We start from the raw sequence: 24,832 nt of genomic DNA, 5'->3' as shown, positions 1-24,832 counted from the left end.
GGTACATTCCAGGCCAATTACCAGTTGACCACAAGGAATTAATACAGTAGAAATCTCTCAGCCCATGCACACTGTACATATTCATTTTCCTTAAACAACTGTTCTTCCAATGACAAAATTGAAACAACATCTGTTGAAATATATTTCATATTCTTTTTCACAATAAATTTTAATATATTTTGTTCTATTTCTCTCAAATGGTTTTTGAAGGTATTGGCTGTAGTATTTCTTTAGCTAAAATGCTGTCAGTCTGTTCTTTTGCTTATAAAAGAGCTTGTATATTCAGAATGATAGTTTCATTCCTGATGATTAATTACACTGTTTTTAGATGATTATCCAGGATAAGGACACATGCTAATAGTTAAAACAGAGCCATTATAATCTTCTGAAACAGAGATAAGATACCTGATAAGCATTTCTTCAGTTTGTCTTTCTCCTTTTATCTTCGGCATCAAGCTAATGACAGAATATCATTAGTTGTTCTGTAGTGGCTCTGCTAGTCAGAATTTGATATTGATCTATCAGTCCAAATGAGCTTCCACTCCTTCCTTCCTTTCTCCATGCCCCTCTTTCTTATTACATATGGCAGCAATTTCCCCTCCTTCCTCTCTGACTTGTCCCTCCCTGACCTCTCTTCTCCTTCCAATTCACTCCTCTCTTGGCCTTCAGTAAAGGGCAGGGCACCTGGGGCTATCAACCAAACATGATGCAGCCCATTTATAAAGCAAGTCTAACAAAGGTGTGCTGAGAATAACTACATTTTTAAAAAGTCTTGCCAGGCCCAACATGCACAATTGTAGGTCTAGTACTCTCTTCTAATGGAGTGCCTAAAATTGACAGCAGCTGTTCCAGGGTATGGTGATAGATAATCCTTAGCAAGATGGACTGCCTAAAATTGACAGCAGCTGTTCCAGGGTATGGTGATAGATAATCCTTATCAAGAACTCACAATTTGGAAACTACGAAGTGTGTTCTACCCAGTGGCCATTTCGAGATGCTGAATACCTCAAGCCACAGTGTCAATTATCAGTGCAATCCACATAATGAAATCTAGCAGTTGAGTGCTACACAGTGAAATAGTATATGGTATGTCCAGAAATATTCTCATCTGCGCTGAGAGTGTCTCTGTAATCAAATTTGCAATGCTAAGCCTTTTTGCTTCTATAGAGCTTTCCAGGCACAAACAATTAGAAAAAAAATCTCTGGTGCTCAGACATGATGCCATCCTTCAGTTCCCAGTTACTAAGCTTCCCACCACAGGCAAAATAATCACCATGTACATTTTAAAAAGAGGCTCAAGCCAGGTGACAATTGCCTTTTATCCACAGACAAATATGTCCCCTATTCAAGAAAAATGCTCTTTGCAACAGAAAGAGAAAATTATATTAAATGGCAAACTATCAAAATGGAGAGTTGTGGATCTCAGTTCCAATGAACACACATGTAAAATACTCTTATACATATGACTCAGGGAACACAGCAAAAGAGGTGGACGGAATGATTGTAAGTTTCAGAACGTTGGTGGAGAGTGCCTTGTGTCCTAGTAATGTCCAGAAGTACAAAGCATGCATGAAGTCTCAGCAACATGGATAACTAATGTAGAGTATCTGAGATCAGACTCCAAATGAAGTTTGATTGTAGAGGAATTTTAATACAGAAACATGACTGCTGTGGCAAGAGATCACATTGGAAGACCTAGATGAGACTCTGTAAAACTTGGATAAAGATATAGAGGTGAAAAGGAGTGTGTGCAGAGAAAGTAACATTGGCTCTAGCATCTTCTCTTAATGGTAACTGTAAATCAAAGTGGGTGTCAGTGTGGGGAAACAGGGCTTTTGAGTGAGTAACTCAAAAGAGAGATCTTACAAGTGATTCTTGGATACAAGAGAAGGGTAAAAGGGATTCTTTAATTTTGGCACAGCTGCAAAGAAGAGACTGCTAAAGTTGGAGTTTTGATCTATATTGAAGCAATATTCAAGAAAAGAATTTGAAATATGATGGGTCCAATAGTTAGAAGATAATCCAAATGTAAGACACTCCAGATCACTGACCATATGCTACACAAAATTTTCGAAGAATATTTAAATCGCAGTTACAGTTTGTGTGTGTTGCTATTTAATTTGTATTTTGCCAAATTGTTTTACAAATTAAAATAGTTATATTTTTATTATTAATGAACATAATATCACCCACAATGAGTAATAACTTTAAGATTGTAAAGAAAACAACAGAATTGTTTATCTTCATATTCACAAATCTGAGTCACATGCATTATGGAATTTAATTAATCAAGGGAAAGGAAAAGAGAACACATTCTTCTGAAACTTTGGACAAAGCCAGAGCTAAGACTAAAGTTGAGTTCCACATGTTCCTGGAATCACTTATTTTGGAGAATCTCTGATGTAGCTCTAGGCTTTGTGGCCTCTGTGGTGGATCCTGACACTGCATGGGAATCAGGAATACTAATCATCCGAGGAAAAAGATCAAAGAAAGTCAAAATTTCTGGATATGGAAGAGTGCAAGCTTTGGTAAAGAAAGGAGGTCTGGTAGAGGAAGAACAGGGAGTCTGGAGAAGGATAGTATTTCTGGTTAAAATGAAGCCCAAGTAGAAAGAGAGCAGAAACATGGTAGAGGGTGTGGGATGCAATGGCACACCTGTGCTCCATCTTGTCTTGAATTTCAGCCACTCAGGATTCAGCACCAAATAGTGGGTAATTTGCCAAGAGGAGAGTAGAGGTTACATTTGAATGAATAAAGTATTGACTATCCATCTCAAGCACCGTGGGTGTCTTTGCTCAACTTACATTTAGTAGGAGAACAAATACTACCTTACATGTAAAAAATTTGCATAGTTTTGGTTTAAGAAGTATAAAGCAGGAATATAATTAATTACCAGAGCAAACAGGAAGTGCAGGTTAGCAGCTTCCAAAGTGAACAATAAATTACAGAGACAGTTTGCTGCCTGACCAGTCATCCAAAACTATAACGTTGGAGCATCCTCTTCAGCCTTCTGGCACAGTATTTCTGATAGACATATTTGTGAGGCAGGAACTATTGAGGACTTGCTTACCCTGTCTTGGCAGGCCGTTGGCTCTGCCTGCATCCAAGCTTGCCCTTTTTGTCTCTGATGGGGTTGAAGACCAGATAGTTTAGTTTTACAATTAAGCTTAGTTGTTTAGGGGTTAAGATGTTTTCAGGTCTAGATAGATGTGAGAAGTGGATAGAGATGAGATATGATAGCTATTGGTTTACATTCAGAATTTTAGATTCACTGAGACAGGAAAGACGTTTTCTTCAAGGTTGCCAAATACAAATAGGCAAAACACTATGAATATAACATTAATATAATTCCTGATTTTTTGTGGTTCTTCTTGCTGTAAGCTGTTTATTTTATATATGTGTAATAATATAAATATAAATACATATATATAAGAATATTTTTAAAAAGAAGTATAAAGCTTATTGGGGCTAGAGAGATGACTCAGTGGTACAATGGTCTTGTTGCTCTGGGAAGGGACTGAAGTTTGCTTTTGTCATTCATTTCAGCCAGCGGGAAACGTTCTGTAGCCAGCTCCCACTGATTTAGCATTTTCTCCTTTCTCCCCCTGCCCAACTTTTTCACATATCATTCCTTGCTCTCTTTCAAGTTCATGGTCTCCATTTTCATTATTTATGTTATATGTATATGTGTATGCACATATACATGTACAAAATATACATCTATAACATATACAAATACATATCATATTCTTAAACACAACTTCATTATATATAATGTTGCTTTTATCTATGTTTGTAGTTTAGTCCTCAACATTACAGAAAACTACAGTCAATCAAATTGTGTACTTCTCACTCCCAGTCCCATTGGGTATAATTATACTTGCACGTAAGGGTCTGCAGGCATTGCAGAAGAGGAGCAAAAAGACCCCAGAGGATCATGAAATTTGCTATCTCTTAGTAATTTCAGAAGCTACCTTCATAAAGTCTAGACAACATGACTGCTTAAAAATGAACTAAAACAAGACAATATTATTTTATTTATCACTGTGATGTAATATTAAAATTATAAATATAAGAGAAATTAAAGTATTATTAAAAATCAAACAATTTAAAACTATGGTAAAGATTATCTGAATATGTATGTATAAATATATCAAAGCCAATATATGTTCATATACACATATAACTTCAATGCAAATATAAGTATGTATATATATGTACACTGTGAATTTCAGCTAGTATCATTACCATTTAAAATATACATATAAACATATATGATTATGAACATAAAAGTGAACATTACATAGTCCTTCTGTATTAAAAAGGAGAGGCTTAAACCATTGCCTTTAGTATATTTATGAGTATTGAAATATATTGATTAATAAAAGGAAGATTTTCAACATAAATGTTTATGTTACTTAGAGAACAATATTTTTTATTTTTCACATAAGATTTATAGAAAATATCGTTTTATCTACAAATTAGTCTTTTACCAAACACTTTTCTAATTGCCTCTTTTACGTCGTTGTTTCTCAAACTGTAAATGAGAGGATTCAGCATGGGAATTGCAATGCTGTAAAACATAGACACGACCATGTCATGTTCCAAAGCATAGCTGGAGCTTGGTCTCACATACATGAAAAGAACAGTACCATGAAAAATGGACACTGCAGTTAGATGAGAGCCGCATGTAGAAAAGACTTTTCTTTTACCTTCAGCAGAGCGTGTCCTCAGAATAGTGGACAGAATGAAGCCGTAGGACATCAGGACAATCAGGATCGTGACTATCTCAATAGACCCGGCACAGTAGAAGAGGAGAAGCTGGTTGAGGCGTGTGTCAGAACAAGAAATGGCCAGTAGAGGAGGGATGTCACAGAAAATATGACTGACTTCATTGGACCCACAAAAAGACAGTCTGAATGTGGCCACAGTATGAATAACAGCATGTAAAATTCCACCAGCATAGGAAGCAATGATAAGTGGCACATATACTCTGGGTGACATGATTACTACATAGAGCAGTGGATGGTGAATTGCAATATAGCGGTCATAAGCCATTGCCGCCAAGAGAAAGCATTCTGTGGTACCGAAAGTAACAGCCAGGAACATCTGTACAGCGCAGCCAATAAACGAAATTACCTTCTTCTCTGACATAAAGTCAACCACCATTTGTGGTGTAATAACAGAGGAATAGCAGGCATCCACTGAGGACAACACACTCAGAAAATAGTACATGGGGTTGTGGAGGCGGGAATCCCCAATGACAAGAGTAATCAGTCCTAAATTCCCCATGAGTGTGAAGAGGTAAATTGCTAGAAAGAGTAAGAAGAAAAGGATCTCCAAGTCAGCATTGTTTGTGAAGCCCTTCAAGACAAATTCAGTGACTTCAGTGATGTTTTCCATGTCGAAATCTCATAGAAGAAATTATAATTAATTAGCAAATAATAATTTACAGCACTATAAAGTCTTAATAGTAGTTTTGCAATGAATGAGGTGAAATATTTCTTTATATGTGTATTTATGTGGAAACACAAACATTTTTCAGACCACAAACATTTGCATACATATCACATGATTTTAAGAAAATTAACTTTCTCTGGCAACTATTTGAAAGTCTTCTTTATGACCTAGAGATCAGCAAGCAAAAATTTCACATACCTAGATGAGGTCATTACTGTAGGAATCTGCTTGGGGTTTCTGCCTCTGAGCAAACTTAAACAGTTTAATTGGTCAGGTTACACAGAAGGAATTTACAAACTCTGACTGTCCAGGAGAATAGGTTACAGATTTAAGGTCTCTTTTATTACAGGTTTAGTGCTATCTGAATATGTAGTTCAAGATAGGGAGTCATACAGGGTACACTCTGGAGGAATACACCTCAGTAAATAAGACAGACAGACTAAAATAAACCTTCCGTGCTTTATAGCATAAATGATGAAATATATAGTAAACAAAGTAGGCTGTTAGTATTTGCTATTTAAAAAAGACTCTTCCAGATACTTTCTTTTTTGCAAGAGTGCCTTAAACCTACATCCAAAAGCAGGCTGTCATATAATAAACGTGTTTGCTTTAGAGAATACGTTCTTCAAATTCTTCAAATTGGATGTATAAGGCTAATAATAATAATAATAATAATAATAATAATAATAATAATAATAATAATAATAATGTTTTTGCTTATATTTCCTAATTGTAAATGAACTTGAAACCCTGGACATGTAACATAAAATCAAACATATAATCTGTACCACTTGGATAATCATTAATCTGTGTTTGTTCATTGCAACACATATAAATAAAGAACCATCTGATTGCTTGTCCGTCAGAACTAAAACAGATGCCCCTACCTATTGCGTCTGACTAACTTCCTGCCTTGCCAGCTCCTGATCACCTCTACAGACCACCCTGTCAGCACTGACCCTGGGCCAGGGGAAGGTCCCCAGCACTGACCCTAGGCCAGGGGAAGGTCCCCAGCACAGTGTATTTTTTATTTAAAATTTTTATACTCTTTTTTCATATATTACAACCTGACCTCACTTTTCCCTTTTTCCACTTGAAATCTCTCCTCTGCCCCCTTTCTCCACTCATTCATTTCTCCCCTATTTCTCTTCAGAAAAGAGCAGTCTTCCCAGAGATATCAACAGAATATAGCAAAACAAGTTACATTAAGATTAGGCACAAACCATTAAATCAAGGCTGGATGAGATAACTCAGTAGGAAGAAAAGTGTTTCTATAGCAAGCAAAACAGTGAGAGACATGTCTACTCCACTCTTAGAAATACCACAGGAACACCAAGCCTCACAACAACATATATGAAGAGAACCCATCCCATAACCAAATAGCGTTCCTGTTTTACCAACGTCTTAATTCATGGTATTTCTTTTGAAACTTTACATTTTAATTGTGATAATATAATTACATCATTTTCTGCTCTCTTTTATTCTTCCAAGCTGTCCTATATGCCTTTGTACTGCACCTTTCAAATTTATTGCTTTCTAAGTTTTAATTGTATCTTTCTCATCTCTCTCTCTCTCTCTCTCTCTCTCTCTCTCCTCTCACCTCTCTCTCTCTCTCTCTCTATATATATATATATATATATATATATATATATATATATAAATTTTTATTAAGTTTCTTTTTTCTTGAAACTGTGGCTGTTTGGTGCAACAATAACCCGTGATATAGAACCTGTTATGTTGTTATATATGGATGCTGCGTTGTACTAGAATTATAATTCTAAATCTGTCAAAATTAGTAGAGAATAGTTTGTTAAAATCTGTATACAAATGGAAAATGAATAATAAACCTCATTAATATGGGAGAATTCTTTATGAAAAAAAATTATGCTAAAATCAAATTTTAAAATGAATTTATAGAATATTCTGGCATACATTGACTATCCTATGTGTTATATCTGGATAATATCCCATGAAACATTTTAGACACAAATTATTTGAACTTTACAATTTTTTTGTATAATTATGTTTTTTCCTATGCGAGATGTAAGATTCCATCTCACTGTATAGTCCAGCATAGCCTTGACCTCATAGCTACCACCTTGCTTCAGCTTCCCAGTATCTCTGGTTATGGACATATGACACCCTGCCCACTTCTCTGTGAGTTATTAGCCAAAGAATAAGAAGATTGTTAATGATTTTGGACCTGGAGGTATCAGGAGCTCCACAGGGGACCATGAAGGCCAATGGATCTGGACCCAGGGGTGGCTACAGAACTGATGCACCAACCAAGGACAATGCATGCAGAGAATCTAGACCTCCTGTACATTTGTAGCTGATGGACAGCTAATTCTTCATCTGGGGACGTGGAGAGAGGGGACTGCCTTGGACCCTCTGACATGCACTCTGTTGCCCACATGTTGATCACTGTCCCTTGGCAGGGAGGTCCGGCAGGCACACAGAGGAAGGGGATGCCGGCTATCCAGATGAGACCTGATAGGCTGTGGCCAGGTGGCAGGTGAGGAGGGACACCTCTGTCTGAGGTCTAAGGGAGGGAAAGATGGTGGAAAAGTGAGGGAGGGTGGGAACAGGAAGATAAGGGTGAGGAGACTACAATGGACATATAATGTGAATAACTTATAATAAATTTAAAAATCAATAATAAACATGAAAAAATATACTCATTTTTGGTAATTGAGGAATTGGAGCTCAATTTCTCAAGAATCACCTTTTTGAACTAGATGTGCAATGAAAAGATGCAGGTTTGAGGAAGTCAGTAATAGAAGAAACCCTCAGGTCTATAGAAGCCTTTGTAATAGACTACTGAGCAGTGGATGGAAGCCTTTGTAATAGACAACTGAACAGTGGATGGAAGCCTTTGTGATAGACTACTGAACAGTGGATGGCAAGCTTCTAAGTTAATGTAAGTGTACATGTACGTGTTGTTATGAAGTATAGAATTTCCTATAGTCTAAGCACAATAAATAATACATTTGTAAGAGGCTAATAATTACAATTTCCTTTTATTTAATAGTTACAGGAAGATAAAACCTCTATGCATATTTCATTACTTGCCTTATGATAAGTTTTATATTTTATCATTATCAGAGCCATAACATAGTACAAAGTGTACATCATAGTGTATGTGCTTTTATATTTGTTGTAAAAACACTACATCTTGCTACCCTCATCCTAAAACTGAATTCCCCAACCCTAGTCTGAAGGAATTTAAGCAAAACCTGTGTTTTATTATGTTTGAGTAATTTCAAAAATTAAATCTGTCAATTGTCAATTAAATCAGTAAATGTTTCAATTCATTACTGGATTACACAGTTAAAATGCAAATTTTTCATTTTATTGTTTTCCCAGTCATATAAAAAGGAAAGAACCTCAGTATTAAATATGTAAATATTTTGTACTATTAACAGATCAATGATTCCTTTTCCTTTGGGGTGACATATATCAGGAGACTGATAGTGCACATCTTAAAACAAATATTCATTTTTACGTATTCATTATACAGGCTTACTTTCAATATTTTATAGGTTTCTCATTTGTCTAATAAGCTACATTTATTATTAATAGGCAAATCTGTAAATAGATTGTTTTTTAAGAGAACAGTAAGTAAGGCTACAGTATCTAATGTTTGGCTTATAGTAATGAAATTACTTAGTATAAAATATCATTGTTGAATTTGAAATGTTAGGTTCTAGACTCAACTATTCTTCAAATTGTCTGATATTTTATCTTACCCCAAAAACAGCAAATGGAGGTTTGAGTCTTCAGTGACTATAGATAACTTAAATTGTATATATCTGTTTTTTCAACTGTGATGAAGCCCAGAGGAGGAAAACCTAGGGGAATAGGCCCCATTATATATTACTTGAAAATAACAAATTAATGAATAACTTCATTTAAAAAAGCATGATAAAAGAATAACCACTTTCATAATAGCAGATCCCTCCTGGTATTTCTATTCATTTGTGAAAATGCAATTTGTACAAACTAGGACACTGCATTCTGTATATACACATCATACACCTTATTTTCATTTCCATTGACATCCACAGTACCCCCCTCCTGAAAATCAGATTCCACATCTCATGTATTTTATCTTCTATTGTTATATAATATTGGATAATGACATATATGTTTGTAAAAATAAGTAAACTCATGTCAATTTAGTTGAACGACTGAATTATGCACACAAGGCCCTGAGGTTATGCCTTTCCTATCAATGGAATTTGAGCTAACTTATTGTACAAGTATGTCTGGTTTTATGATGAAGTCTTTAATCCACTTGGACTATAGTTTTGTTCTGGGGAAAAAATGTGAATCTATTTGCATATTTCCACAAATAGACATCCAATTACACCAACATCATTTGTTTAATATTCTATTTTTATTTCCATTGTATGGTTTTGGCTTCTCTGTCAACAGTCAAGTGACTATAGGTGTGTGGGTTTATTTCTGGGTCTTTGATTAATTTATTTCTTCACCAACCTTGTATCTGATACAGGGTTAATATCCAAAATACATAAAGAACTCAAGAAATTAAATGCCCCCAACCCAAATAATCCAATTTAAAAATGAGGTATAGAACTAAATGGAGAATTCTCAACAGAGGAATATCGAGTGGTCAAGAAACACTTGACCTCCTTAGTCATCAGGGAAATGCAAATGAAAACAACTCTGAGAGTCCCTCCTTTACATATCAGAATGACTAACATAAAAACACCAGTGACAGCACATGCTGGCAAGGATGTGGAGAAAAGGAAACACTTCTCCATTTGCTTGAGGGAGTGCAAACATGTACAACTACTTTGGAAATCAATATGATGCTCTCTCAGAATATTGGAAAAAGTACTATCTCTAGACCCAGCTGTACCACTCCTGGGCATATACTCAAGACATTCTACTGTACAGCAAATGCATTTGATCAACTATGTTCATAGCAGCTTTTTTTGTAATATTTAGAACCTGGGAACAATATTGATGCTCCTCAACCAAAGAGTGCATAAATAAACTGGGGTACATTTACACAATGAAATACTACTTAGCTTTTAAAAACAAGGAAATATTAAAATTTGCAGGCAAATGGATGGAATTAGAAATGATCATCTTGAGTGAGGTAATACAGACTCAATAATACATGCATGGTATGTATTCACTTTTAAGTGTATATTAGACCAATGTAGATGTCCTCTGAGGGATTGTACCCAGCATGGCATCAGTGCAGATGGTGGGAAAGCCAGTTGGACTCTGGATGGAACACTGATAGTTGTATGGAACAGTGGGGGAATGGAAGGTCCCAGAGGGGTCAGCAGCTCCATAGGGAGACCATTAAGGCCAGTGGATATGGAGCTAGGGGGATGTTGAAAAAAATGAAGCAACAACTAAAGACAATGCATGTAGAGAACTAAGAGCCCAGGTTTAGGTGTAGCTGATGGGCAGCTCAATCTCTATGGCTGAACTATACTACCATCTACAGACCCAAAGAGCTAAGTAACTAGCAGGGAATTAGGGAAGATGCTTGACTCTCACTCAGAAGGGGAAATAAAATAGGCATTGACTATGAATGGAGGGAGGGAACTGTGTAGGCGCTGTGATGGGGAGTGGGTAGGGGTGAGGATTAGGAGTAGGGAGGAAAACCAGAAATCAGAGGCTGGGCAGATCTCTGGGACATGCTAGAAACCTGGGGTAGTCTAGGCCCTGGGAATTGTATGGGGTTTACTCTAGGTGAGAATCCTAGCAGCAGGGGACACGCAGCCTTAAATTGTTAGCTCCTGTAGCCAGGTAGGACTTCCCTTGGAGAGATAAAGATATCAACTGACCTACAAAATCTTCTACTCTTTCATTATTTTCTCCTCAGAGATGAGGTGGGGGTGTTCCAGATGTGCACCAACCCTCCCTGGCACATTAAATTGCTGGAAAAGTAGGCCCATCCTCTCCCATTGAGGCTAGACAAGGAAGCCAAATTAGGGCACAGGGATCCAAAGAAAGACATGAGAGTTAGAGAGAGCTCCCACTCGAGTTGTTGAGGGACACATATTAAGACCAAACAGCACATCTGCTACATATATGCAGTCCAGTCCATGCATGCTCTTCGCTTGGTCGTTCAGTCTCTGTGAGTCCCAATGGGTCCAGGTGACCTGACTTTGTGAAGACTTTGTCCTCTCCAGTTTCCTCCATCATTCTTATAGAAGAAATAGGAGAATGGGCAGAGGGTTTTGTGAGGAGGAATATAGGAGATGCCTTTGTGATCACAGTGTAAATTAATTAATTAATGGGAAAGAAGAATTTATCCATAGTACTAAACTGTTATTTGTGTTTTAATACATTTAAATAATGACTTCAGGGAAGGTAAGTTATAGATCTCGACACCTACCAATAGGAGGAAGATGACAATGAGGAAGAGAGAAAGCCATGCTGTCTGGGCTAAGACAAGCTGAAAGTCAGCCTCATAGCAGACAAGGAGCATCATGGAAGGGTTCTTTAGAGATATTGTAAGGAAATCCAATACATCTTTTAAAAAGGAATATATTACTTACCCTCTGGACAAAATCAAAAGAAAAGGGCAGAAGAGAAAAATTTTAAGAAATGATAGTTAGAAGGATCTACCTGCCTTCACATCCTGACCTCTCCTAGCAACAGTGCTTGAGAGTGGAAATTCAAGGAAGGAAAAGTACAGAATCTAATTAAAAGAGTAATTATTCAATCCATCTGTTCACTGTAAGTTAATGTGAACTCACTTTCTAGGTTTTGCTCTTATCTAGGTAACCTGTGTAACCATAATATTAGGTTACATAGAGTACGTTCTCTTAACCAGAATGGAATTTGCATTTACTAATAGGGCTTAAGATCTGCAGTGACACTGACAGCCCAGGGCCAAAGCCAACACATCTATTCATGTCCCTGCATTCTGCAGCTGCCCCAGAAAATCCATTTACATTGGTAAGCAGGGTGGTAACAATGGGGCTCTGTGGAATAGACAAGTCGGCCTCTAATGCAGCCTCACCCACTGATGGGTCCTGTCTGGCTGCAGGCACTGGACTGTAACAGCATTGCAAAGAGGGTAAGCAATACTTGAAGCTTTGTTATAGAAGGACTGCGGGTAGACAGATGTGATTTGACCATCAAACTGTTACTTGGAAAACTTTCGGAGCCATGCACTTGATCTCATATAAAAATTATTATTTCTGTTGGCCTTCTTTTTCAGTAAGTTTCAAAAAAAGATCCTGTATCTTATCCTAGTAGTGTTTTCTTTTGTAGACCTATGATCAAAATGACTGACCCAAGAAAGCTATGCTGTGGGAGCTGCTGGGCTTTGAACCCAGTGAAGAGGTACTTACATCCAGAATATCAAATTCTTCTTTAATGAGAATCAATTAGGTGAAACTTTATGATATATAGATACATGATAGAGAAAATTGAGTGGACGGAGAAGAGGAGTATGGGGAATGGAGAAATGTGGTTTAATATGCATTGGTGCTTTTGCAATATTAATTTGAATAATATAAATCTTAATACATTTACATAATATATAGTATGATTATATGTTGTTATATTACACATTTAATTTTCTAAATTCCATAGCTGTGAAATAGAAATTGCTAAAATTAGTAATATATCTTACTGAATTTTAAACTTCCTGACTTTTGTTCATGTACACGTTAGTGCATCATCAGAGAAAACATTAAAAGTATGATTGCTGTCCATTTTAGGGGTTATACATTGAAGTATGCATATTAACAATGTATTTTCAAGTACAGATATTTAATTATAAGTGTTATTTGCTAGTGATTACTTATATAGTCATATAAAATTTGAAATGCTATTAGTGTAAGCATTTTCAGGCTGTGTGTGAAGGAATCATATCATTGAATAAGGCTAGAACATCACAGATCCAGGTGAGTTTTGACACTCTTAAGAAAGAATGAGAGAAAAATAGGAAGGAAGAAAAGAAGAAAGAAAGAAAAGTCAACTTAAGATATTATATTCATTCAGAGTAAACTTAAGATTTCCTTGTTTGTAATAGCAGAATAATATTCCATTGTATAAATACTCTCTTTATCAATTCTTTGGTTGAGGGACATCTAGTTTGTTTCCAGAGTCTGGCTATTACAAATAAGGCTGCTATAAACATAGTTTTGCAAATATCTTTCTTGTATGGTGGAGCATATTTCAGGTATAATGCCAGGAGTGGTATGGTTGAGTCTTGAGGTAAAGTTATTCCCAATTTCCTGAAATAGCGCCGTATTGATTTCCAAAGTGATGGTACAAGTTTGCACTCCCACCAGAAATGGAAGAGTGTTCTCTTTTCTCCTGATCCTTGCCAGCATTTGTCTATTGAATTTTTGATATTATCCATTTGGGTAGGAGTAAGATGGAATCTCAGAGTCATTTTCGAAGCTGCTACCCTATACTTCCTGCTTACTCACATAATTAATTTTATTCCTTCTCAAGCCTCTGATGGGGTTGAAGATCAGCTAGTTTAGACTTACAACTAAGCTTAGTTGTTTAGGGGGTTAAGATGTTTTTAGGTTTAGATAGATGTTTATAGAGAAGAGATATGATAGATATTGATTTGCATTCAGAACTTTAGACTCGGCAACATAGGAAAGATGTCTTTTTCAAGGTTGCCAAATACAAATAGCCAAAACAATATGAAGATAACATTTATATAATTGCTGATTTTTTATTAATTTATTCATATTACATCTCAATGGTTATCCCATCCTTTGTATCCTCCCATTCCTCCCTCACTACTATTTTCCCCTTACTCCCCTCCCTTATGACTATGACTGAGGGGAGGACTTCCTCCCCCTGTATATTCTCAACAGAGGAATATCAAATGGCTGAGAAACACTTAAAGAAATGCTCAACCTCCTTAGTCATCAGGGAAATGCAAATCAAAACAACTCTGAGATTCCATCTTACACCCATCAGAATGGCTAAGATCAAAAATTCAAGCGACACCACATGCTGGCAAGGATGTGGAGAAAGAGGAACATTCCTTCATTGCTGGTGGGAATGCAAACTAGTACAGCCACTTTGGAAATCTATATGGTGCTATCTCAGAAAACTGGGGATAGGGCTTCCTCAAGACCCAGCTATTCCACTCCTTGGAATACACTCAGAAGATGCTCCACCACACAACAGGGGGACATATGCTCACCCATGTTCATAGCAGCCTTATTCATAATAGCCATAACATGGAAACAGCCTAAGTGTCCCTCAGTAGAAGAATGGATAAAGGAACTGTGGTACATTTACACTATGTAATTGCTGATTTTTTGTGGTTCATTTTGCTGCATGTAGTTTAATGTACTTATGTGTAATAATATAAATGTATATGTAAAAATTAATATAATAAAAAAGTTTAAAAAAGAGTAACTTTAATGTTTATACATTTGTCAATCATATATCTTTTGGGTTTCAGATAATGGCTCAGTGGGTACTCTGTGCTCTGAAAACACAAAGAATTTTCTTCCTTGCCCAAGATACCCATAAGAATTCAGGCATGGTAAGTCATGTTTTTAATCCCTGAATTGTTAAATGGAAACAAGGAGACCACAAGAAAACACTGGCCAGGTTGCAAAGATGAAGCATTCTTTCCCTGAGAAGCGATTTCTTAAGGCAATAAGTATAATTTGAGAAAGAAAGAAAAGAGGAGTACTGGTCTGGTTTTCGGCTTGCGTGTTCATATGTGATTGCTCACACTCATTCAAGCATAAAATTCACATATATATATCACACTCACAAATACACATGTGAGTATGAGTGTTTGCATGGTAGTGTGTGTATGTGTCCATGCCCATGTGCGTGCGCGCGCGCGCACACACACACACACACACACACACACACACACAAATATCATGTTTTCTATGACAAGAAAATATTTCTGTTTTACATTAAAGTGTGTTGCACAACCCTAAAAAAAATTAATTGATACTAACTAAAAATATTAACTAAAAATATTTGCATGACCATTTAGTAATATTTTGTACAAAGTAACATATAATTATTTTAGTACTATTATAATTATATGCATTAGTATTTGAATAGCAATTCAAGTGAATTTATTGAACAATAACAATAATAAATATAATTCTGCTTATACTGTAAATTAAATGGTGAGAATGTTAAACAATAATGAAGCATGGAAGACAGGATGGAAATTAGGTGGGATGGTGAATCTCAGTGCTTCTAAGACATAGCAAATGGACATCAATACAATATAAAAGTAGAATATAATATAATAGTGTGTGTATATAATGGTACAAGCTCATTAAAAGTGAAGCATGGAGCAACTGATAGTCTCTCCTGGTTTTTCATATACTGCTATTCAGTGACATAGTCAGAGAAAGGTCTCTGTACATTGTTATTCAGAGCAAATGTGAGGGGAGCAGCCAAGTGTTCCCATGCTACACAGTCAACATAGAGCAGGTATTTTTGGCTACTGATTGTAACAAATAGACCATCATAAAAGTTAAATGTCATTTTCCTTTGACAGCAAAGGCAGTAATCACCTTGTAGACAAAAACAGGCCATAAAGATATAAAAACAAGTCAGCAATTAAAAGCGTAACTCTAGAAGCTTTTATGGCAGAACTCATGAAGTGTAATATAATGAGTAAATTCATTAATATGTACAAGGACAATGTATTAGACAAAATTCGATACTAAACTGAAGCTACTACAAATGCCAGTTGTGTTATGTTAATAAAATACCTTGTTTTGTATATGAAAACACTGTGCTTTCAAAGACAAACAAACAAACAACAACAACAACACAACTTAAGATCCCCACATGGCATACGGTCATTCAACATACAAACCTACTAATATACCAGTTATTTTAATGATTGTGTGACCAAAAGTGGACTGAAAGCAAATCTGAATGTGATTTTAATATAATCTGCACATCTGAATGTGATTTAAAAACTATCTACATGAACTTAAGATATTTAAATAGAACTATTATGCTGACTGCAAAGGAAAAAAATAAATAAAGACACATAGATGCTGGAAAATATCTTGTCACAAGACTACCATAAGGAGAAAATCCATTTATTTTCCACATACAAATAGCATATACATGCTTCTTTATGTTTATGGTGTATAGACCTAAACTTTTGGTTATACTAGATAAATGAATTATTTATTTTTAATTTCAAATGCCATAATTCACCCTTCTCATTAAGAGGAGATTTCCTAACAAGTTGAGTTTTATCCTCAGGACCCACATAGTACAAGGAGAGAAATGACTCAAGTTATTCTCTGGTCTTCACCAATGCTGAGATATGTACATACATACACATATAAGTTCATTTGCACAGGATAGATATTATGACAAAGGACATAGCAGATATTCATCCAAATCTGATGAGAAGAATTCATCTTGTACATAATATTTATGCCAATATGCTGTATAACTTTCTCAATGTCCGTTGAAATGCATATTTTACATCTTTGTTCCTCAAACTGTATATCAATGGGTTTAACATTGGGATAATCAGGGTGTAGAAGATGGAAGCCACTTTATCAGTGTCAAAGGAGTGACTGGACTGGGGCTGCACATACATAAATATCAGAGTCCCATAGAAGACAGTGACCACTGTCAAGTGGGACCCACAGGTGGAGAAAGCCTTGCGTCTGCCCTCAGCCGAGTTCATCCTGAGAATGGCTATGAGGATGAGCAGGTACGACACAAGGACCACCAGAAGAGAAGACATCAAATTAAAAGCTGCCAAGACCAAAATAATCATTTCTATTTCGTGTGTGTTTGAGCAGATCAGAGATAACAAGGGAAGACTGTCGCAGTAGAAATGACTGATAACATTGTAGCCACAGAAAGACAACGTGAAAATCTTTATGGTGACTAGAAGAGAAACAAACGTGCAGTACAAGTAAGGGATCGCCACCAGCACGTGACACACCCTTTGAGACATGATAATAGTGTAGAGCAGAGGCTTGCAGATGGCCACATAGCGGTCGTAGGACATCGCAGACAGAATAAAAAGTTCACTAATTATAAACACAAGAAAGAAAGCTAGCTGCGTAGCACAAAGATTATAAGAGATTATGTTTAGATCCACAACAAAATTTACCAACATTTTCGGTCCCACAGCTGTAGAATAACCAAGATCTGTGATAGCCAGGTGTCTGATAAAGAAGTACATAGGTGTGTGTAGCCTGGAGTCCACTGTGGTTAGGATAATCATTCCTATGTTCCCAAACATTGAGCTCATGTAGATGACCAGGAACAATCCAAACAATGGGGCCTGTAGTTCAGGGCGCTCAGAGATGCCCATCAGGATGAACTGAGTCACCACAGTAAGGTTTTGTTTTTCCATCAGTTTTTATTACAAAATTGGTTCTGGGAAGAGAGAGAATAACAAAATCAGTACATTTCAGTAGGACCACAATGCAAGCTACACAAGTAAAGGTTCCAAGAGAGATCCCAACTTCAATTTTAAAATATTTGAATGAAAACAGAGCTTTATTGATAAAAATATATAGAAATAGATCAATTTATTGTAAATGATGTGACTTTGCTGCCATAAGCAAATCATTCAATGCCTATATATGTATTGCTAATGTTGTATAATGAATAGATAAGAAGAGTAAATTTCCAGCTGGGCGGTGGTGGTGCACACTTTTAATCACAGCACTTGGGAGGCAGGGGCAGGAGGATCGCTGTGAGTTTGAGGGCAGTCTGGTCTGCCAAGCAAGTCTAGGACAGCCAAGGATACACAGAGAGACCCTGTCTCAAATAAATAAATAAATAAATAAATAAATAAATAAATAAGAAGAAGAAGAAGAAAAAGAAGAAGAAGAAGAAGAAGAGTAACCACACTGTGCAGCCCTTTTACTGACCCATATCACTGCATTCCTGGCAACTTACATGGTGATTCAGGAGCCAAGAGCAACAGAGATAAGACCCTCTGCCACAAAGCCTTTTCTCTCAAACTTCTCTGAAAGCACACCCAACTGTGGGAAGCTGCACCCCATACCTTGTGCTCTATTACCTGACACCAAACTCTGCCTGCCTTCCCAAAGGCCTGCTAGCACCAAGTACAATAGGTAAGACACGCCCCCTGTTTCCCAGTCCCCTACGGAGGGGGGGGGGGTGGATTATTGGTACCTAACTCCCCTGTTGGAGGGCTCTGATGCTTGAGGTTTCAGTCCTCCCAGTCTGGCTAGCCCTTCTGAGTTCAGTACTAGCTTCTTCTCCCCAGGAGGCCTCCTACTCTTTGCCTGACCTCATATTGAGGATGACTTTAGGTAGAGATGCCTCTAACCACATCCAGTAAGTCCTTTGGCACAGTTTCCTGCTCCCTCTTCACTCTGTGCACCTATAGGATAATTAGATACTATGTTCCCACTCTTATGAAAGGAGTGGGCTCCCAAATATAAATCCAACATCCTTGGAATTTCTAGTTCCAAAATATTATGTACACCTATGCTGGGAGCCTTCCATCTATTGCCAAAGACTACAAAATCTTTCTTAACTTCGAATAAATTTGAGCTATCTTATGAAATTCAGTCATGCTCACGGCCTACCGAGCCTTGTGCCTTGCTTCTACTCTTCTGGCCATTGTGGGCTGGTGGCCAACAGCCCCTCAGAGAAGAGGAGACCCACACTCCCCTGACAGCACACTAAAGAGCTGTAAACTGCACCCTATAGCCTGTGCTCAGATTACGAGCCCCACAACACTGCAAGCTTTCCTGGAGGCCTGCTACCACCAGGAATACCTTCCCCACAATGATTCTTGCCTTCCTGGAAGCCTGGTAGCACCAGAAACAACAGGTAAAACTCTGCCTCTAGGCTTCAACAGCCAACTTCCCTGAAAACACACCCAACAGGAGTAGTTACACTCTCACAATTCTGCCTATACTCCCAGAAGCATGCTGGTATCCAAGACACCAGGGAAGACTTCCACCTACCCTGAGCATCCAAAGATATGAACTTAACTCTACCCATGGTGCTCCAATTCCTGAACCATAACTGTGCCTGCTTCTTGGAGGCTACTCTGTCACCACAGACCCTAGAACATACTGGTAATAGAGAGCTCAGAAGCCACTTTATCAGAAAAATCTGCAGAACCTACATAGGCCACATAACCTCCAGTGGAGACACTCTATTGGACCTGGGGACTTGCTGAAACCCCTCATCACTCAGTTCATAAGACTGAGAGGAAACAAAAACCAAAGGAAATAAAACATTGAAACACAGTGATTCAACAAAGATAAACTCAGAAGTCAGCACCTGAACATATAAATACCACAAAACCCAGGGTGCCAGAGGCCAATATAAGAACACAATCAACAACAGCCCACCTAACATGGTGCCAACAGAGACTGACTATCCTACTGCAACAAGCCCTTGGCATCCTAACCTAACTGAACCATCATGACAAGACCTTAACTCCAATCTTATGAAGGTGACAGAGGCCTCTAAAGGAGAAATGAACAAATCCCTTAAGTAAATACAGGAAATGAGTAAAGCTGTTCAAGACCTGAAAATGGAAATAGATGCAATAAAGAAAACAGAAATTGAGGGAATCCCATAGACTGAAAACCTACAGAAGAGAACAGGAACTACAGATATAAGCACCACCAACAGAGGAAGTAGAGAATCTCAGGCACAGAAGACAAGAGAGCAGAAATTGGCTCAAAGAAATGTTAAAATTTAAAAGTTCCTGACACAAAACATCTAGGAAATTCGGGACAATATGAAAAGGCCAAATTAAGAATAATAATTCTTGGAGATTCCCAATTCAAAGACCGGGAAAATATTTTCAACAAAATCATAGAAGAAAATGGCCCCAATCTAAAAACATGATGCCTGTAAACATACAAGAAGTTTATAGAACATCAAGTAAATTGTACCAGAAAAGAAAATTCTCCAACAGCATAATAAAACACTAATTGTAGAGAATGAAAAAAGACATAAGAGCTACCAGAGAAAAAGGTCAAGTAACATATAAATGAAGACCTATGAAAATTACACCTGGCTTCTATGCAGAGACTCTAAAACACAGTAAGGACTGGCTGGATTCCGTCCAATTTTGAAAAGAACAAACACACCAGCCTAGACTAATTTACCCAGAAAGTTTTTCACTAACCATAAAGAAAAGAGAACAATATATCACATAACAAAACACATTAAAAATCTATTAGAAAGAAAAGTCCAACAAAGAAGTTAACTATACCTAAGAAAACACTGAAAATAAATAATTACACACCATTAAAACCAAAGGAAGGTACACACACACACACACACACACACACACACACTCACACACTCACACACTCACAAGTAACCACCACCAATATCCAAAAATCAGAAAATAATAGTCACTTGTAATTAATATATCTTAACATCAATGCAATAAATCTCCCAATAAGAATGCACAGGCTACCTAATGAAAAAGAAGAAAAGAAAATCCATCATTCTATTATATATAAAAAATACAGTTCAACTCTGAAGATAGACAATACCTCAGAGTAAAGGGCTGAAAAATGGTTTGCCAAGAAAACTGACCCAAACAAACAAACAGAATGGACTAGTTATTCTAATATCTAGTAAAAATAAAATTTCAATAAACAGTAATCGAAAGAAAAGGGTAAAGACACTTCATACGTATTAGAGGAAAAAATTCACAAAGATGACGTCACAATTTTGAATTATCTATACTCCAAATGCAAGGGTAGCCATATTTGGAAAAGAGCCATTGCCAAGGCTTAAATGACACATTGAAACCCGTACATTAATAGTAGGAGACAGCAACACCCCAGTCTCATTAATGGACAAGTCCTCCCAACAGTAACTAAACAGAAAAATAACGAAACTAACAAACTTTATTATTCAAATGGCTCTAACAGATATTCATGGACTATTTCACCCAAACACAAAAGAATATACCTTCTTAGCAAATCATGGAACATTCTCCAAAATTGACCATATACTCTGTCATAAAACAGTCTCAACAAATACAAGAAAACTGAAAAGACCCCATATCTTATTAGTCCACCATGGATTAAAGCTGGACTTCAACATCTACTACAGAAACAACAGGAAGCCTAAGAACTCATGAAAACAAATCTTTCCTCACTGACTACTGGGTTGAAGAGAATTAAAGAAAGAAATGAAAGAGTTTCTAGAATTCAATGGAAATGAATGGACAGCATACCTTAAATTATGGGACACAATGAAAGCAGTGTTAGGAGGAAATTTCATAGCACTAAGCACCTTAAAAAAGATTTTTAGTGAGATATCAAACTATCAGCTTGAAACTACATATACAAGTTCAAAAAAAAAAAATAGAAATAAAGAGAACAGTACAAAGAATCAACTAAAGCAAAAGCTGATTCTTTGAGATAACAAGAAGATATAAAAGCCCTGAGTCAAATTAACTAAAAAGCAGAGAAAGACCATCAAAATATACAAAATAAGATGTTAAATGGGTGAGGGGCATAAAAACAAACACTGAGGAAATACAAAGAAACATTAGTCTTATTTTAAAACATTAACCTCTACAAAATTGGGAAATCCAAACAAAATGGATGATTTTCTTGATAGATACTACTTATCAAAAAGTTACAGCAAAAATAGACAAACACTTTAAATAGATCTATATCCTCTAATATAATAGAAGCAGTCATTAAGAATCCCCACCCCAAAAGAAGACCAGAGCCAGTTGGTTTTAACATGCAATTTTCACAGACTTTCAAAGAAGAGCTCCTCAAATTATTTCAAAAATAGAAACTTTTATGAGACCACACACAGTCTCCTTGATACCTAAACCACATAAAGACTGAGAGAGAGAGAGAGAGAGAGAGAGAGAGAGAGAGAGAGAGAGAGAGAGAGAGAGAGAATATTTCAGACCAATCTCCCTTATAAACATTGATGCAAAAGGACTCAATAAAATATTTTCAGAATGAATCCAAGAACACATTAAAACATCATCCACTATGATCAAATAGGCTTCATCCCAGGGATCCAAGGATCATTCAATTTATGATAATCCATTAATATAATTGACATATAAACAAACCGAAAGAAAAGAAAAACCACATGTTCATCTCATTAGATGGTAAAAAGGCCTTTGAAAAAGAACACTTCATGATAACACTCTTAAAGAGATCAAGGGTACAAGTGTGTACCTAACACAATAAACGCAGTATAGATTGAGTCAATAACCAACATTAAATTAAATAAAGAGAAACTTAAAGAAATTCCACTAAAATCAGAGACAAGACAAGGGTCTCCATATTCTGTGCATGTATTCAGTATAGTACTTGAAGTTTGTACAAAGGCAATAACACAACTAAAGGAGATAAAGGAGGATGCAAATTGGAAAGGAAGTAGTAAAAATGATTTTATTTCTAGAAGACATGATAGGATATGTAAGTGACTCCAATAATTGTGCCACAGAACTTCTATAGCTGATTAATTCATTCAACAAAGTGGGTGGATACAAATTGAACTGAAAAAATATCAATAGCCCTCCTGTATACAAATGATAAATGGTCTGAGAAATAAATTAGAAAAACAACACCCTTCACAAATAATATAAAAGCCATAAATAACATAAAATATTTTGGTTAACTCTCATGAAGCAAATACAATACCTGCATGACAATACTATCAAGTGCCTTTGAAGAAAGAAATGAAATAAGATATCTGAAGATGGAAAAAATCTCTCATTGGAATGGCACAGTAAAAAAAAAAAAAAAAACATGGCCATCTTACCAATATACAGATTAGATGTAGTTCCCAGCAAAATGCCAACAGAAATCTTTACAGACCTTGAAAGAGCAATATACAACTTCATATGGAAAAAAAAGTCCAAAGTAGCTAATACAATCCTATACCATAAATAAAGTACTGGAGGCATCACTGTCCTTGATATCAAGTTTTACTACAGAGAAATAGTAATAAAAAACACTGCTTGATCAATGAAATTTAGTTGAATATTGATAAATAAACACACACACACATGAAAAAAATGATTTTTGACAAAGAGGACAAAACTATACAAAGTAAAAAGAGGACATCTTCAACAAATGTTCCTGATCTAACCGGATCTCTGTGTGCAGAAGAATGCAAATAATTCCATATCTGTGACCCTTGACAAAACTCAAGTCCAAGTGGATCAAAGACTATAACATAAAACCAGATACACCAAATCTGCTAGACACAGTGAGGAATAACATTGAATGCACTGACACAAAAGATAACTTCCAGAACACAATACCAGTAGCTTAGACACTATCATCAATAATTAATAAATGGGACCCTATGAAACTAAGAATATTCTGTAAGGCAAAGCACTGTCAAAAGGACAAAACAGCAACATAAAAAACAGAACAATATCTTCAGTCTACATCTAACAGAGGGCTGTTATGCAAAATATATAAGAATATATAAAGTAATTAGACAACAACAAGTGAACTAACCCAATTAACAATGGGTACAGATCTAAGCAGAATTCTCAATAGAGGAATCTCTAATGGACAAGAAGAATTTAACGAAAAGTTCAACATCCATAGTCGTTGGGGAAATACAAATCAAAATGACTCTGAGATTCCACCTGTCAGGATTGCATAGATTAAAAGCTCAAGAGACATCTCATGCTGAGGAAGAAGTGTAGCAAGATTAACACTTTCCATTGCTGTTGGAAGTGGAAACTGTTACAACTACTTTCAAAATCAATCTGTCAGTTTCTCAGAAAACTGTGAATAATCCTACCTCAAGAACCAGCTTTATCATTCCAGGGCATATACCCAAAAGATGCTACACCATACCATAAGGACATTTGCTCAACTATATTCATAGCAGCTTTATTCATAGTAACCAAAACCACAAAATAAACCTAGACATCCCTTAAATGAAGAACAGATGAAGAAAGTGGGGTGTATGTGTTCAATGGACTATTACTCCGCTATAAAGAACTACAAAGTTTCTCAAATAGAAAAAGAAATTATAATATAAATAAATGCATGAGAAAGTATTACTCTTCATAACATATTACGATGCTACAGCAGCCAAAACAGTATAGAAGTACCCCCCATGAGTTATAAACAATCTATCAAAACCCCAGTGCCAGCCATTAAGAAAAGAAAGCAAAAAGAAAAGAAAAAAGAAAGAAAGAAAAAAGAAAGGAAGGAAGGAAGGAAGGAAGGAAGGAAGGACCCAACACTTTAAAACTGCTAATCAGGGGAGTCCATGAAACTCCCAAAAGAGTAACAGCTATTGATATTTCTGCTTATTGCCTTCCAGAAGTTGACATTAAGTCCCTGTTGCCCTAGACATGCACTTTCTACACAGTACTCAGAGGTTTAAGCTGGGACTGACCCAATAA

At 36.4% G+C, this 24,832-nt stretch overlaps 2 protein-coding genes across 2 annotated transcripts; both read right to left on the bottom strand.

Annotated features, from left to right (window-relative positions):
• Positions 1 to 4,470: 4,470 nt before the first annotated feature.
• On the bottom strand, positions 4,471 to 5,403 carry LOC127207615 (olfactory receptor 1086). The gene has a single exon (XM_051167048.1). It carries the CDS (start codon positions 5,401 to 5,403, stop codon positions 4,471 to 4,473), a length of 933 nt encoding a protein of 310 aa, XP_051023005.1.
• An 11,470-nt stretch (positions 5,404 to 16,873) lies between these two features.
• Positions 16,874 to 17,815, bottom strand: LOC127207201 (olfactory receptor 8K3-like). The gene has a single exon (XM_051166570.1). It carries the CDS (start codon positions 17,813 to 17,815, stop codon positions 16,874 to 16,876), a length of 942 nt encoding a protein of 313 aa, XP_051022527.1.
• Between the last annotated feature and the right edge of the window lie 7,017 nt (positions 17,816 to 24,832).

This window comes from Acomys russatus, chromosome 24 (genome assembly GCF_903995435.1).
Source record: "Acomys russatus chromosome 24, mAcoRus1.1, whole genome shotgun sequence".
Taxonomy (NCBI): Eukaryota; Metazoa; Chordata; class Mammalia; order Rodentia; family Muridae; genus Acomys; species Acomys russatus.
The sequence above is the reverse complement of the archived record's forward strand: the minus strand, read 5'-3'. Positions and strand labels throughout refer to the sequence as shown.

What these genes read in the sequence shown, in the direction of transcription:
- LOC127207201 (XM_051166570.1), bottom strand. Translation starts at nt 17,815, where the DNA reads ATGGAAAAACAAAACCTTACTGTGGTGACTCAGTTCATCCTGATGGGC.
- LOC127207615 (XM_051167048.1), bottom strand. Translation starts at nt 5,403, where the DNA reads ATGGAAAACATCACTGAAGTCACTGAATTTGTCTTGAAGGGCTTCACA.